General features: G+C 37.4%; 3 protein-coding genes across 11 annotated transcripts in view; 2 read left to right on the forward strand and 1 right to left on the reverse strand.

The window, feature by feature from the left end:
• Positions 1–939: 939 nt before the first annotated feature.
• Positions 940–4,342, reverse strand: LOC107582095 (protein C10-like). 4 transcript variants are annotated; one of them, XM_016267831.1, is made up of 4 exons: positions 4,267–4,342; positions 3,294–3,382; positions 3,034–3,210; positions 940–2,398 (listed from the first exon to the last, which is right to left on the reverse strand). In XM_016267831.1, the coding sequence occupies exons 2-4, from the start codon at positions 3,343–3,345 to the stop codon at positions 2,259–2,261; spliced, it is 369 nt and encodes a 122-aa protein (XP_016123317.1). In that variant the 5' UTR covers positions 3,346–3,382; positions 4,267–4,342; the 3' UTR covers positions 940–2,258. The 4 variants fall into 4 exon arrangements, with proteins under 4 accessions (XP_016123317.1, XP_016123316.1, XP_016123319.1 ...); XM_016267830.1 differs by having other exon boundaries at positions 4,245–4,305; XM_016267833.1 differs by having other exon boundaries at positions 4,262–4,297.
• A 120-nt stretch (positions 4,343–4,462) lies between these two features.
• On the forward strand, positions 4,463–6,014 carry saysd1 (SAYSVFN motif domain containing 1). Its single transcript, XM_016267829.1, has 4 exons — positions 4,463–4,495; positions 5,059–5,257; positions 5,376–5,634; positions 5,788–6,014. The coding sequence occupies exons 2-4, from the start codon at positions 5,081–5,083 to the stop codon at positions 5,844–5,846; spliced, it is 495 nt and encodes a 164-aa protein (XP_016123315.1). The 5' UTR covers positions 4,463–4,495; positions 5,059–5,080; the 3' UTR covers positions 5,847–6,014.
• A 2,141-nt stretch (positions 6,015–8,155) lies between these two features.
• Positions 8,156–12,744, forward strand: part of LOC107582172 (3'(2'),5'-bisphosphate nucleotidase 1-like) — a 12,191-nt gene continuing 7,602 nt past the window's right edge. For 3 of the 6 annotated variants that reach the window (XM_016267906.1, XM_016267908.1, XM_016267903.1), the window contains exon 1: positions 11,776–11,918. In XM_016267906.1, the coding sequence (XP_016123392.1) occupies positions 11,799–11,918 (120 nt within the window). In that variant the 5' untranslated portion in view covers positions 11,776–11,798. Of the gene's footprint in view, positions 8,285–9,670; positions 9,820–11,775; positions 11,919–12,744 lie in introns of those variants that run through there. The other 3 variants (XM_016267904.1, XM_016267907.1, XM_016267905.1) reach the window with 2 other exon arrangements.

The following is a 12,744-nucleotide window of genomic DNA, read 5'->3' on the forward strand; positions in this document are numbered from 1 at the left end:
GGAAATGCATTCAAAGCTGTGTAGTCAATGGTTAAATGCAAACTCCCATCAAGCTTTCTGACCAGCCAAATAGGGGAGTTGGTGGGGAGGAGCAAGGAACTATAAAATTCCCCGTTTATATAACTCTTGTTTAACCTTTTCAGCTCCTATTCTAGCATCTTTTTTTTGGCTTTGGCAACATGCATAGAACCTGGGATGTTAAGTGGCCGAATTTGCGCAATTCCACAATTTCTCAAATTCTTCTTTTGCCCAAACATCCAGGAATTTAGAAATTATATACTTCCACTACTAGACTTACAACTTCAGCCACAGCATATCCTGAATCATGGTGGGGACCAGCATGAGATAAGTGAATTGCTTCATTGCAGCCAAGAACAAATTTATCCGATGAAAGCAAAACATCAGCTTATATGTTTTCCAAAATATCAGCACCAATGATAGTGCCTACAGTATTTTCACCAACCCAGAATTCTGTCAAGTGTACATTATCTGAGTTTGCCAGAATGAGAGGCACGGGAACAGATTTATAATACATTTTTATACCATTCAACTTTTCTGTGTACAAAGAATCAGATGTGGTTTTGAGAGGAAAATTTGTGAAAGAAACTGTTGCACCTTTATCGATTAAGCAGCACTGCTGGCCTCCTAACAATACATGAACAAAAGGACGAAGGTCAGTTTTATCACAAGAACCAGAGGTTGCTGACCCCTATTCCAGGTTTAACAGTTTCCTAAATTTTGCAATTTCACTTTCAGACAGAGAGGAATTATTTTTCTGAGTTTTCCTAATACCCCTTCTTAGGATTTTTACAGAACTTAAATAGATATTGGTCTAAATGGCCAAGCTTGCAACAACATTTACACTTCCTAGAGGGGTGCCTACAATTAAGGTTGTTGCGGAGAGATGCGAGACAGAGGCATGCGGATCCATTTGCAGGCTTTATTTAACAAGAGCATGGTCAAAACAGGCAGGGATCGATAATAGCGAACAGTGACAGACTAGGCAAGACAGAAGAGTAATCCAGTGAGTGGGCGTGGTCGATCTCTGGCGAACAATGTCCAAACAGGGTAATCCAAAGTGTTAATCCGAAACACAGGTGATGGTTCAGGCGAGGGGTAAACAGTATCCGAACAGGGCAAGACAAGAGGGGCAATCCAAGACAGGCGAAATCCAAAAACACGGCTAACCTAGACAGGGCAATGACTTGACTGAACTAGGAAACTGGCTCCATAATAATGCTATCAGCAGAACAGTGATACATACGTACAATACTCGGCAGTGAATGGTTGTTTGAGACGGATTCTTATAGTGGGTGTAATTGGCTGCAGGTGTAAACGTAATCAGTGAAATGGAGCATGAGAAATGTAGTCCATGGTGACATATGGAAGTCCGTGTAGTGTGATAGTCAATATAATCAGAAGGCGACCTCTGGTGGGGAGCAGACAGAAGAATACGGACCGGATTCGTGACACACGGGCAAGATGCCCTTTCTGTCCACATTTAAAACATTCTCTATCATCAGGTGGATTTGTTTCAGCAGCAGACCATTGGCTTAAATTTGAATCATTTTGAGTCTGTAAACGACTCCAGCTCACAGCACACCACTGAAGCAGTCTGTCCCAACTTGGAATGTGGACTCACTGGCCTTAATGCTGTTTGCATGTTTTGTTGACTAAGACAAAGAAAACTAAAATACTGAGAAAGACATTAATAAAAGCAAGGTCATTTCATGATAACGAACACTTTTCCATTAAGTAAAAAAATTACTTTATTGGTGAACACTGTTTATGTGACACTAATCAGTTTTTCAAACAGTAATGATCACAAGAACAATGTCACAGGTTATCATTTATGATTGTATGACCAAATGAGACAATAATCAATACGAACTGTATAAAAAGCTTTAAAAACCATCAAAACCTTCAAAAGGCATCAACAAATTAGTGTTACGCTTGATAAATATGCACATTCAACATGGCAAAATGGATATGAATACAAAAAATAAATGGTGAGCAAGACCATGGTTTGAATACTAATTTCACTGACAAAAAATGAGAATGTATAAGTTCACCAATAACTTGTTTTCTTTTTATTCAAATATTCTTCTGTGGTGCAATTTGAACTTCATCTCAGTTTAAATCACCCTTGAAAGAAGTGTTAAAACTGACTAAAATGGGAAAACCTGAATGTGTTTGCACTAGACCATTTTTATAGTTGAAACGGTTTTGAAATTGATGAACTGGGAGTTTGTGCTGTTCTATGAGCTCGGGATGCCACTGCCAATGGGAGGAGTGGAGAGAGGTGGCAGTAGGAGACTCTTGAGTTTCACTGACATGGCTGCGATCTCTGGGTCCTGAGTTTCATACACCTTCACCAGCCGGGCGAATTTGAGAACACCTGAAAGGCGAAAGGCAGCAGTTTAAATGACAGCATTTTGTTTGCGTTTATTAATTTAAATTTTTATTTAATTCATTACATTTATATAGTGCTTATCTAGGCACTCAAAGCGCTTTACATTGTCAGGGGGTATCTCCTCATCCACCACCAGTGTGCAGCATGATGCGACGGCAGCCATAATGCGGCAGAACGCCCACCACACACCAGCTTATTGGTGGAGAGGAGACAGAGTGATGAAGCCAATCAGTAGATATGGGGATTGTTAGGAGGCCATGATGATCAGAGGCCAATGGGCAAATTTGGCCAGGATGCCGAGGTCACACCTCATCCTAGGCTTTTTAATGACCAGAGAGTCAGGACCTCGGTTTAACGTCTCATCCGAAGGACGGTGCTTGTTGACAGTATAGTGTCCCCGTCACTATACTGGGGCGTTAGGACCCACACAGACCACAGGGTGAGCACCCCCTGCTGGCCTCACTAACACCTCTTCCAACAGCAACCTAGTTTTCCCAGGAGGTCTCCCATCCAGGTACTGACCAGGCTCAGCCCTGCTTAGCTTCAGTGGGCAACCAGTCTTGGGCTATAGGGTGATATGGCTGCCGGTAATGTTTACATGTTTGCACATTTAATCTCACCTTCTCCTTCACTGTTGAAGCCGTATGCTTTGATGACTTCCTGTTGGATCTGAGTGGCCACAGGAAGCACAAGCTGCAGCATCTTGCCCATGTCATTGCAGGCGCTTTCTCTGGCTTCCTCCATGCGTGCTGCGTTCTCAGGCACGGAGAAAGCCTGGATCACCTCACTAAGAACAACTGCAATGGACGGGACAACAGTCTGGCTGAGTCTAAGTCATGCCATGACCCCTGAGCATATGATTTAAGGACTGACATCTCACCTCTCGCCTGCTCTACACTGAGTGTGGACTGCTGTGCTGGGGCAGAGGCCATGCTGGCTCACTCCACAGGGAAGATTCACTACCGATATCTGCAAAGGCATTTTTGAGGAATTAAACCCTGCTGCAACATGTTATAGGATGATTTATGCATACACTAATCAATGAAGGGCACTACATCAGCTTGACGGTTTGTTCTTCTTTCTTTCCAACATGGGAACACTGGCAGCTCTGTACCATCATTATTAACAAAACATTTGAAAAGTGAAAAAGCTGTAATATCTATATACATAAGTTTGTGAAAACAAATTATTTGTCATATGTTCTCACATTTGTTTTACTTTTATAAGGTGTTTTTGTAAAATCAAGAAAGTGTAATATAATATTTTGACCCATTTTCTATCTACAGTGTTGGCTATTAAATATTTTACAAAGTGTGATTTTTCAATACATCAAAATGTGAACTGTAAATGAATTAATAAAAGTATATGGAGCCTACTTTAACAATTAAAAAACATACCGTCCCCGTTTTTTAGTTAAGTTAGATAAAAAACAAATAAGATTTAAATTATGTTACGATATACAATAAAATCTCCCCGGTTTACATTTAAGAAATATGATTAATAAAAAATAAAAAAAACAGCACATCAACGCTTTGGTTCAGATTATGGGCAAAAACGCAATACCCAATAAATAACACTAAAATATACTGAATAAATAGCTGCACAGATTGCTTGCATAGATTATTATACACGTAATATTGATATTATGTGCTACTGTTGTTGTTGTTATGATGAATTAAAGCTTTGCTAGGTTCAGCTGTCATCTATCAATGTAACGTTAGTTTCGCTTACCGCAAAATCACTGACTGATCATTCTCTTCAATGAGTTTCAAATGTAAATATTTTGTTATTTTATACCCAAGTAATATTTTACACATTTCTATGCACTTCCATCGATGAAGCCAGTACCTTACCACAGCCTCTCCTGTGACGCGGACGCCCGCACACTTCCGGTGGGTACAGCCATGAAAGTGTCCGTGTGCAACAACAACTACCATAGAAATAAGATAGAACTGCAATGGAACCTTCAAATCATAAAAAAAATTTGGCGAGGCTTTGCGACCAGAAATGTCTAATTGGTGGATCACGATCGGTCTAAATAGTTTTCGTATTTAATCTCTTTGCTGTGTATTTTTAGTCAAATTACTGTTAGCTCCTTTGCTGAAATGAGTCACGTGATAACTGTTACTTTTCACAGCGCTAGTCAGTAGGTGCGTTCGACTTCATACGGCGCTGCGCAGACCGATCGGCGGCTGACTTGAAGCAGTGCATGCCAGTTAGAAATTTAGTCTGCCCCCGACTGCAAGCGGCTACTCTCGTTGACTGCCGTCTGTAGCGGTGCTTCAAGTCGAATGCACCTAGTGATTTGCATTTACTAGAGATCACGTGCTCGTTGATTTTATAGAGATTGCTGCGCACTTACTGTTTCGTTTAAATGTATTGTATTATTCATTGGAATTAATAAACTTAAAATAATATATTATTTCACTGAGGCAAAAAAAAAAACGTCCGGGAATTGGCTTTTGAGCCACCAAGCGCCCCCTTGGAGGAAACAAGCTTTTAGTGTTATAGCAAACAAACAACAGTCATTAGACAGAAGCATTTGCCGACCAGTGCAAAACTAATTCGGAAGTCTGGTAAATAATATTGACACGTGAACGTGGTAGCGATTTCAACGCAGATTAATGTATATATTTGTCCTATGTTTACAGTTTTCAGGTATGAAATATGGAGCGTAAGCTGGCTGAGTTCAGAGCACGAAAGAAAGGCCAGACTGAAGCCAAGAAACCTGCTGATCGTGTGATCCAGAGTGAAACGAAAGCAATAAGCGATGGTTCTCCAACAGTGTGTACTGGCACACCAGAACAGAAGCCCAACACCTGCCCTCAAAGTCCACACACTGAGGTATGAGAACACGTACTACTTAAAAAACAGGATAGTAACAAAATGACACATAAAACTGCAAATTAACCATGCCATTTTTGTCTAATAAAACTCATCTAATATTTTCCTGTCATTTTAGGACCACAGTCATTATTTGTTGAATACTACATGTGGTCATTGGCTTCAGCGAGTGGCCCTCGCCCATCTGACCCTGCTTAAAGTGCTGCTGTGGCTCGTGCTGCTGGGGCTTTTTTCAGAACTTGAGTTCGGCCTGCCATTTTTTGTTATATCGTTATTCTACTGGCTCTATGAGGGCCTTCGAATCCCAAAACCCCGACAACCTGGAGAAATGAGCGTGTATTCTGTGTTTAATCCAGATTGTCAACCCATCCTGGGAACTTTAAAGGGGTCATCTGACTCTTAACTTTTATAAAGAATATCTCTTTGGATTTGAGACTTTAGTCTTTGCAACTTTACAGATCTTCTTTATGCACCAAGAGCTTGTAACACTCCAAAGAGAAAGGAAAAATTGAAATCGCATCATATGACCCCTTTAACAGCCGAACAGCTGGAAGGAGAGATGGGATACAGGCCAATGGCCAATAGATGAACGTGTTTGAAATCAAGCAAACTTTGCAACTATCTGGACAATAAGGAAAACAGTCTAAATGTAGATCTGTAAAGTGCACTTGGAAAACTTGTTTGCATTATATTAATGTATCTTAGTAATGATCAATTTACCTGTATTCACATTAAATACAATTCTTTATTTTATTGATATATATGTATATATAAAGAGATACACCTCCTTCTGAGTTTGAATAAATAATTTACCGTTTAATCCCATCCAACAAATGAAGATAGGCTATGTCACATATTTTTAGTCAACACTCTTATCCAAATTAATTAATTGAGCTGAAATGTATTACTGAGAGACAAGACTTCCTCGAGGAAGGATTCTCGGATTCAATTAGAAAAAGATATACTTTACTAATTAAAGGTCAGAAATAAGACAAAGGTCTTCAATTTGCTCTCAGCTGGACTATCACCCAAAAGCTTTGTCGAGGATGACTATAAAATGAATAGGCCTATACCAGGGGTGGCAAACTCCGGTCCTGGAGAGCCTCAGCCCTGCAGAGTACAGCTCCAACCCTAATTAAAACTCACCTGCCTGTAGCTTTCTAGTAACCCTTCAGACCTTGATTAGCTTGTTCAGGTGTGTTTGATTAGGGTTGAAGCAAAACTCTGCAGGGCTGCGGCTCTCCAGGACTGACGTTCGCCACCCCTGGCCTATACTGTAATCAACTGAATCCCTCTTTCTGTAAACATTGCATTTATTTAAATGATTTTCTACAAAAGGATTGACGGTTGCATGTGACTGCATGATTTCAGATTTATTTTATGCTCTTTGTCTTAAATCAGTTTAGTAATTTGTCAGAAATCACAAATAGGCCTACACTGATAGTCTACATCAGTGATTCCCAACCCTGGTCCTGGAGGCACCCCAACACTGCATGTTTTGCATGTCTCCTTAATCAAACACACCTGATTCAGGTCATCAGCTCATTAGGAGAGACTCCAAGGGCTGAAACTGGTGTGTCAGAGAAAGGAGACATGCAAAATGTGCAGTGTTGGGGTGCCTCCAGGACCAGGGTTGGGAACCACTGGTCTACATCACTACAATAACAATAAGGGCCTAATTGTACACACTTTTGGGGGGCACTAATGGTTTTACTGAAATGTCTCTTAAAGGGGTCATGAGAGAGACAGGGTTACATCACAGTGGAGTCAGCTGTCTTAACCGTGGCTAGTGTGCTGCAAACACATATTCATCATTGTGTCTGTCATGAGACTCTGTTCCCCTTTCGGGCTCTGTCTTTACATTTATTTTGAAAGATGAAGCTCGTGATTATGGTAAGGGGCGTTACATTTCCGACGAGTGCTTGTGGTGTTCGGCCAATCACAATGCACTGGGTCAGCTGGCCAATCAGAGCAGACTGCTTGTCGGAAGGAGGGACTTTGTAGAAAACTAAGCGTTTGAGAGAGGCGGGGCATAGAGGACCTACAATAATGTACAGTATTTGAAAAAGAATGTGTTTTTTGAACATTAAAGCATGTCAACATATTCTGTTACACCAAATACACAAAATAATGATCTTTAAAAAAAAGCATCATATGACCCCTTTAAGTAAAATAAAATACAAAGTCTGATTTTTGTCATATATTACTGTATATTAGATTAGTACTGTATATGATTTTTTGTTTTTTTAAATTGACAGGAAAACCCAAATACACAAAACAGCCATGGTAAGAAAATTGTGATTTCTTACCTCACAGTTCAAACCTTTTTTTCTTACAACTCTGAGAAGGAAAAAAAAGATTGCGAGATATAAACTCAAAATTGTGAGAAAAAAAAAGTCAGAAGAGAGATGAAGTTTCAATTTCCTTGTTGTTGGCAGAAACAAACCAATAAATAAATAAAGCTAGTTTTCAGCTCTAGGCATGACGACGCGGATATCGTCCTCTTTTGGAAGACCAAACTAAATAGTTTCGCTTTCACAACGAAGCACACAGCGTCTTCATGACATGGCTGCAGCAACAATACTACAGCGAGAATAAAAGTTACGCCTTCTTTCTTTGCGTGAACATTTGGGTGGCGTTATGCAAATCTTCCCACATAGTGAGGTAGATATGTGGGGGCGTGTTAGAGCGAGCCGTTTTAGGAGGGCGTGGCTGACTCTCAACTTTTATAAAGAATATCTCTTTGGATTTGAGACTTTAGTCTTTGCAACTTTACAGATCTTCTTTATGCACCAAGAGCTTGTAACACTCCAAAGAGAAAGGAACAACTGAAATCGCATCATATGACCCCTTTAAATAATTAATCCTAAAACACAACACAACGGGCACTAAGACACTGCAAGACCAGAACTACGACGTAACGTTACATGACGCCTTCCTGTATTGAAGCTGTCCGATAGGAATCCGTGCAGAGAACCGCTGGTAACGCTGAACTCTGGGTCGCCCGCTGGACAGACTGCGATTAAAGTAAGACCACAGCTATAGATTAAACCGATACTCAATTACTGCTAAATATCCGTCTGCACCTCAACATTGCACGCGATTGCATGATACACGCTAACGATCATACCACGGTTAAAGAGTTAAGAAGTAACCTTATGTGTTTTATAAATGTGTCACTGTGGTAACAAGAAAGAGTATGAAAGTTTTGGGGATGAATGATAAATTATGTGGAAAACAGTGCCTTGGTTCCATGCTAATTGTTCTTCAGCAGGTCTCTTCAAACAGTTCGAGTTCTCTACCATTTTTCATAATTATTCACACAGTTCATGAGTATTGTCAAGGTTGATGTGCTTTGTGTTTTGTGATCAAATAAATACCTGATTCATACTCTTACAACTGGAACAAAACGACCAAACAAACAAAAAAGAAGAATTATGATTATTGATAATTATTTACTTTTTGTAATTTAGCAGACGCTTGTATGCAAAATTATAAATGATTATTGAATTAATATTTTCAAACGTTTAGACAAAAATCACGTACAGTCTTATCTCAAAGCGTGTTTTACTTGTCTTTCCCTCAATATGGGTCACTACTGTTAGATACAAAGATAATGTGTCAAATATTATTATACATATGAACAAATCTAGCATGAAAAAAAATTGAGACTAGTTAGCCAGAAGTGCTTAAATCTACACACAAATAAATTAGATAGTTAAAATATAAATATAATAATAAAAGTATTAAAAAAAACAATATATGAAAATATATAAAAATTAGTGCCGTCAAACGATTATTCGCTTCCAAAATAAAAGTTTTTGTTTACATAATATATGTATGTGTACTGTGTATATTTATTATGTATATATAAAAGCACACACATACAGTATATTATTTACATGTATATATTTATATTCATATAATTTATATTATATTTAATATATAAACATTACATATTTTTCTTAAATATATACATGCGTGTGTTTGTATTTATATATACATAATAAATATACACAGCACACACACATATGTGAACAAAAACTTTTGACAGCTCTAATAAAAAATACTAAAATCCCATTCGAGTCATTTCGTGCAAAACAGGTCAAATATGCCAAGGAAAATATTCAGGATGATTTAAAAACAAATAAATAAATAACATTTCATAAACATCTATTTTAATCTACATAACATCCACATGATATGTCACATGATGCATGATAATGCCAGTGTCATAATGCTGATAAAATAAAGAAAAAAAAATCTAATCAAAAATCACTGATACCAAAAAGACAGATCAGTAGTAAGTCATTATTTCAAGTTTTACTTCAGCAAGAATCTCATTCCTCGTAATGATCAGATAAGTGACTTGCATAACCGCTGTCTTCTGACTTTTCCCCTGGTTCTTTGCAGAAGGTGTGCTTTCTGTTTCAGCCGCTGTGATGGCGAGCAGCCCTGCGGTGTTGATGCGGCTGGTGGCTTCAGCCTACACCGTGGCCGAAAAGGCTGGAACTATTGTCCGAAAAGTGCTTCAAAGTGGAGAGCTGGGTATCGTTGAAAAGGTACGGCAAGTAGACACATGTTACCAACAAGGATGTTGATCCAAAAACACTTGAGATGATCTCACCACACTTGAGAAATCCTAAGTTCTTAACTTCTATTAAGACCCTAAAATCTGATTGGTTGAACAAATATGTCGATCCACTGACACGTCCCACATCCTTATGAGAAGATAACATTACTGTCAATGTAGTAATTAATTTAGGTGCTAAAACTGATATGTGACCCTGGAGCACAAAACCAGTCTTAAGTCGCTGGGGTATATTTGTAGCAATAGCCAAAAATACATTGTATGGGTCAAAATTATAGATTTTTCTTGTATGCCAAAAATCATTAGGATATTAAGTCAAGATCATGTTCCATGAAGATATTTTGTAAATTTCCTACAGTAAATAGTTATATCAAAGCTTAATTTTTGATTAGTAATACGCATTGCTAAGGACTTCATTTGGACAACTTCAAAGGCGATTTTCTCAATATTTAGATGTTTTTGTACCCTCAGATTCCAGATTTTTTTGTATCTCAACCAAATATTGTCATATCCTAACAAACCATACAGACCACAGCTATAGATTAAACCGATACTCAATTACTGCTAAATATCCGTCTGCACCTCAACATTGCACGCGATTGCATGATACACGCTAACGATCATACCACGGTTAAAGAGTTAAGAAGTAACCTTATGTGTTTTATAAATGTGTCACTGTGGTAACAAGAAAGAGTATGAAAGTTTTGGGGATGAATGATAAATTATGTGGAAAACAGTGCCTTGGTTCCATGCTAATTGTTCTTCAGCAGGTCTCTTCAAACAGTTCGAGTTCTCTACCATTTTTCATAATTATTCACACAGTTCATGAGTATTGTCAAGGTTGATGTGCTTTGTGTTTTGTGATCAAATAAATACCTGATTCATACTCTTACAACTGGAACAAAACGACCAAACAAACAAACAAAAAAGAAGAATTATGATTATTGATAATTATTTACTTTTTGTAATTTAGCAGACGCTTGTATGCAAAATTATAAATGATTATATTATATTATTATTAATATTTTCAAACGTTTAGACAAAAATCACGTACAGTCTTATCTCAAAGCGTGTTTTACTTGTCTTTCCCTCAATATGGGTCACTACTGTTAGATACAAAGATAATGTGTCAAATATTATTATACATATGAACAAATCTAGCATGAAAAAAAATTGAGACTAGTTAGCCAGAAGTGCTTAAATCTACACACAAATAAATTAGATAGTTAAAATATAAATATAATAATAAAAGTATTAAAAAAAACAATATATGAAAATATATAAAAATTAGTGCCGTCAAACGATTATTCGCTTCCAAAATAAAAGTTTTTGTTTACATAATATATGTATGTGTACTGTGTATATTTATTATGTATATATAAAAGCACACACATACAGTATATTATTTACATGTATATATTTATATTCATATAATTTATATTATATTTAATATATAAACATTACATATTTTTCTTAAATATATACATGCGTGTGTTTGTATTTATATATACATAATAAATATACACAGCACACACACATATGTGAACAAAAACTTTTGACAGCTCTAATAAAAAATACTAAAATCCCATTCGAGTCATTTCGTGCAAAACAGGTCAAATATGCCAAGGAAAATATTCAGGATGATTTAAAAACAAATAAATAAATAACATTTCATAAACATCTATTTTAATCTACATAACATCCACATGATATGTCACATGATGCATGATAATGCCAGTGTCATAATGCTGATAAAATAAAGAAAAAAAAATCTAATCAAAAATCACTGATACCAAAAAGACAGATCAGTAGTATTTCAAGTTTTAAAGTTTTACTTCAGCAAGAATCTCATTCCTCGTAATGATCAGATAAGTGACTTGCATAACCGCTGTCTTCCCCCTGGTTCCCTGGTTCTTTGCAGAAGGTGTGCTTTCTGTTTCAGCCGCTGTGATGGCGAGCAGCCCTGCGGTGTTGATGCGGCTGGTGGCTTCAGCCTACACCGTGGCCGAAAAGGCTGGAACTATTGTCCGAAAAGTGCTTCAAAGTGGAGAGCTGGGTATCGTTGAAAAGGTACGGCAAGTAGACACATGTTACCAACAAGGATGTTGATCCAAAAACACTTGAGATGATCTCACCACACTTGAGAAATCCTAAGTTCTTAACTTCTATTAAGACCCTAAAATCTGATTGGTTGAACAAATATGTCGATCCACTGACACGTCCCACATCCTTATGAGAAGATAACATTACTGTCAATGTAGTAATTAATTTAGGTGCTAAAACTGATATGTGACCCTGGAGCACAAAACCAGTCTTAAGTCGCTGGGGTATATTTGTAGCAATAGCCAAAAATACATTGTATGGGTCAAAATTATAGATTTTTCTTGTATGCCAAAAATCATTAGGATATTAAGTCAAGATCATGTTCCATGAAGATATTTTGTAAATTTCCTACAGTAAATAGTTATATCAAAGCTTAATTTTTGATTAGTAATACGCATTGCTAAGGACTTCATTTGGACAACTTCAAAGGCGATTTTCTCAATATTTAGATGTTTTTGTACCCTCAGATTCCAGATTTTTTTGTATCTCAACCAAATATTGTCATATCCTAACAAACCATACATCAATGGAAAGCTTATTTATTCAGCTTTCAGGTGATGTATAAATATCAATTTTAAAAAATTGACACTTAAAGGGTTAGTTCACCCAAAAATGAAAATTAGGCTGCGTTTTACTCACGCCCGAGGCATCCTAGGTGTATATGACTTTCTTCTTTCAGACGAATCCAGTCGGAGTTATATTAAAAATTGTCTTTGATCTTTCAAGCTGTTTAATGCCACTCAGCGGGTGTTGCATTGCATCAGTCCAAAAGAACTTAAATAAAAATCACCCA

This window comes from Sinocyclocheilus grahami, unplaced genomic scaffold (assembly GCF_001515645.1).
Source record: "Sinocyclocheilus grahami isolate Dianchi unplaced genomic scaffold, SAMN03320097.WGS_v1.1 scaffold40.1, whole genome shotgun sequence".
In the NCBI taxonomy this organism is placed as follows: Eukaryota; Metazoa; Chordata; class Actinopteri; order Cypriniformes; family Cyprinidae; genus Sinocyclocheilus; species Sinocyclocheilus grahami.

Bases quoted from the DNA above. Each gene is read 5' to 3' on its own strand.
- LOC107582095 (XM_016267831.1), bottom strand. From the start codon at position 3,345: ATGGCCTCTGCCCCAGCACAGCAGTCCACACTCAGTGTAGAGCAGGCG. The intron at 3,211-3,293 runs GTGAGATGTCAG...CGTCCATTGCAG, and splicing joins CAGTGTAGAGCAGGCGAGAG to TTGTTCTTAGTGAGGTGATC. The intron at 2,399-3,033 runs GTGAGATTAAAT...TTCGCCTTTCAG, and splicing joins CTTCAACAGTGAAGGAGAAG to GTGTTCTCAAATTCGCCCGG.
- saysd1 (XM_016267829.1), top strand. From the start codon at position 5,081: ATGGAGCGTAAGCTGGCTGAGTTCAGAGCACGAAAGAAAGGCCAGACT. The intron at 5,258-5,375 runs GTATGAGAACAC...CTGTCATTTTAG, and splicing joins CTCAAAGTCCACACACTGAG to GACCACAGTCATTATTTGTT. The intron at 5,635-5,787 runs CTTTAAAGGGGT...ATCATATGACCC, and splicing joins TTGTCAACCCATCCTGGGAA to CTTTAACAGCCGAACAGCTG.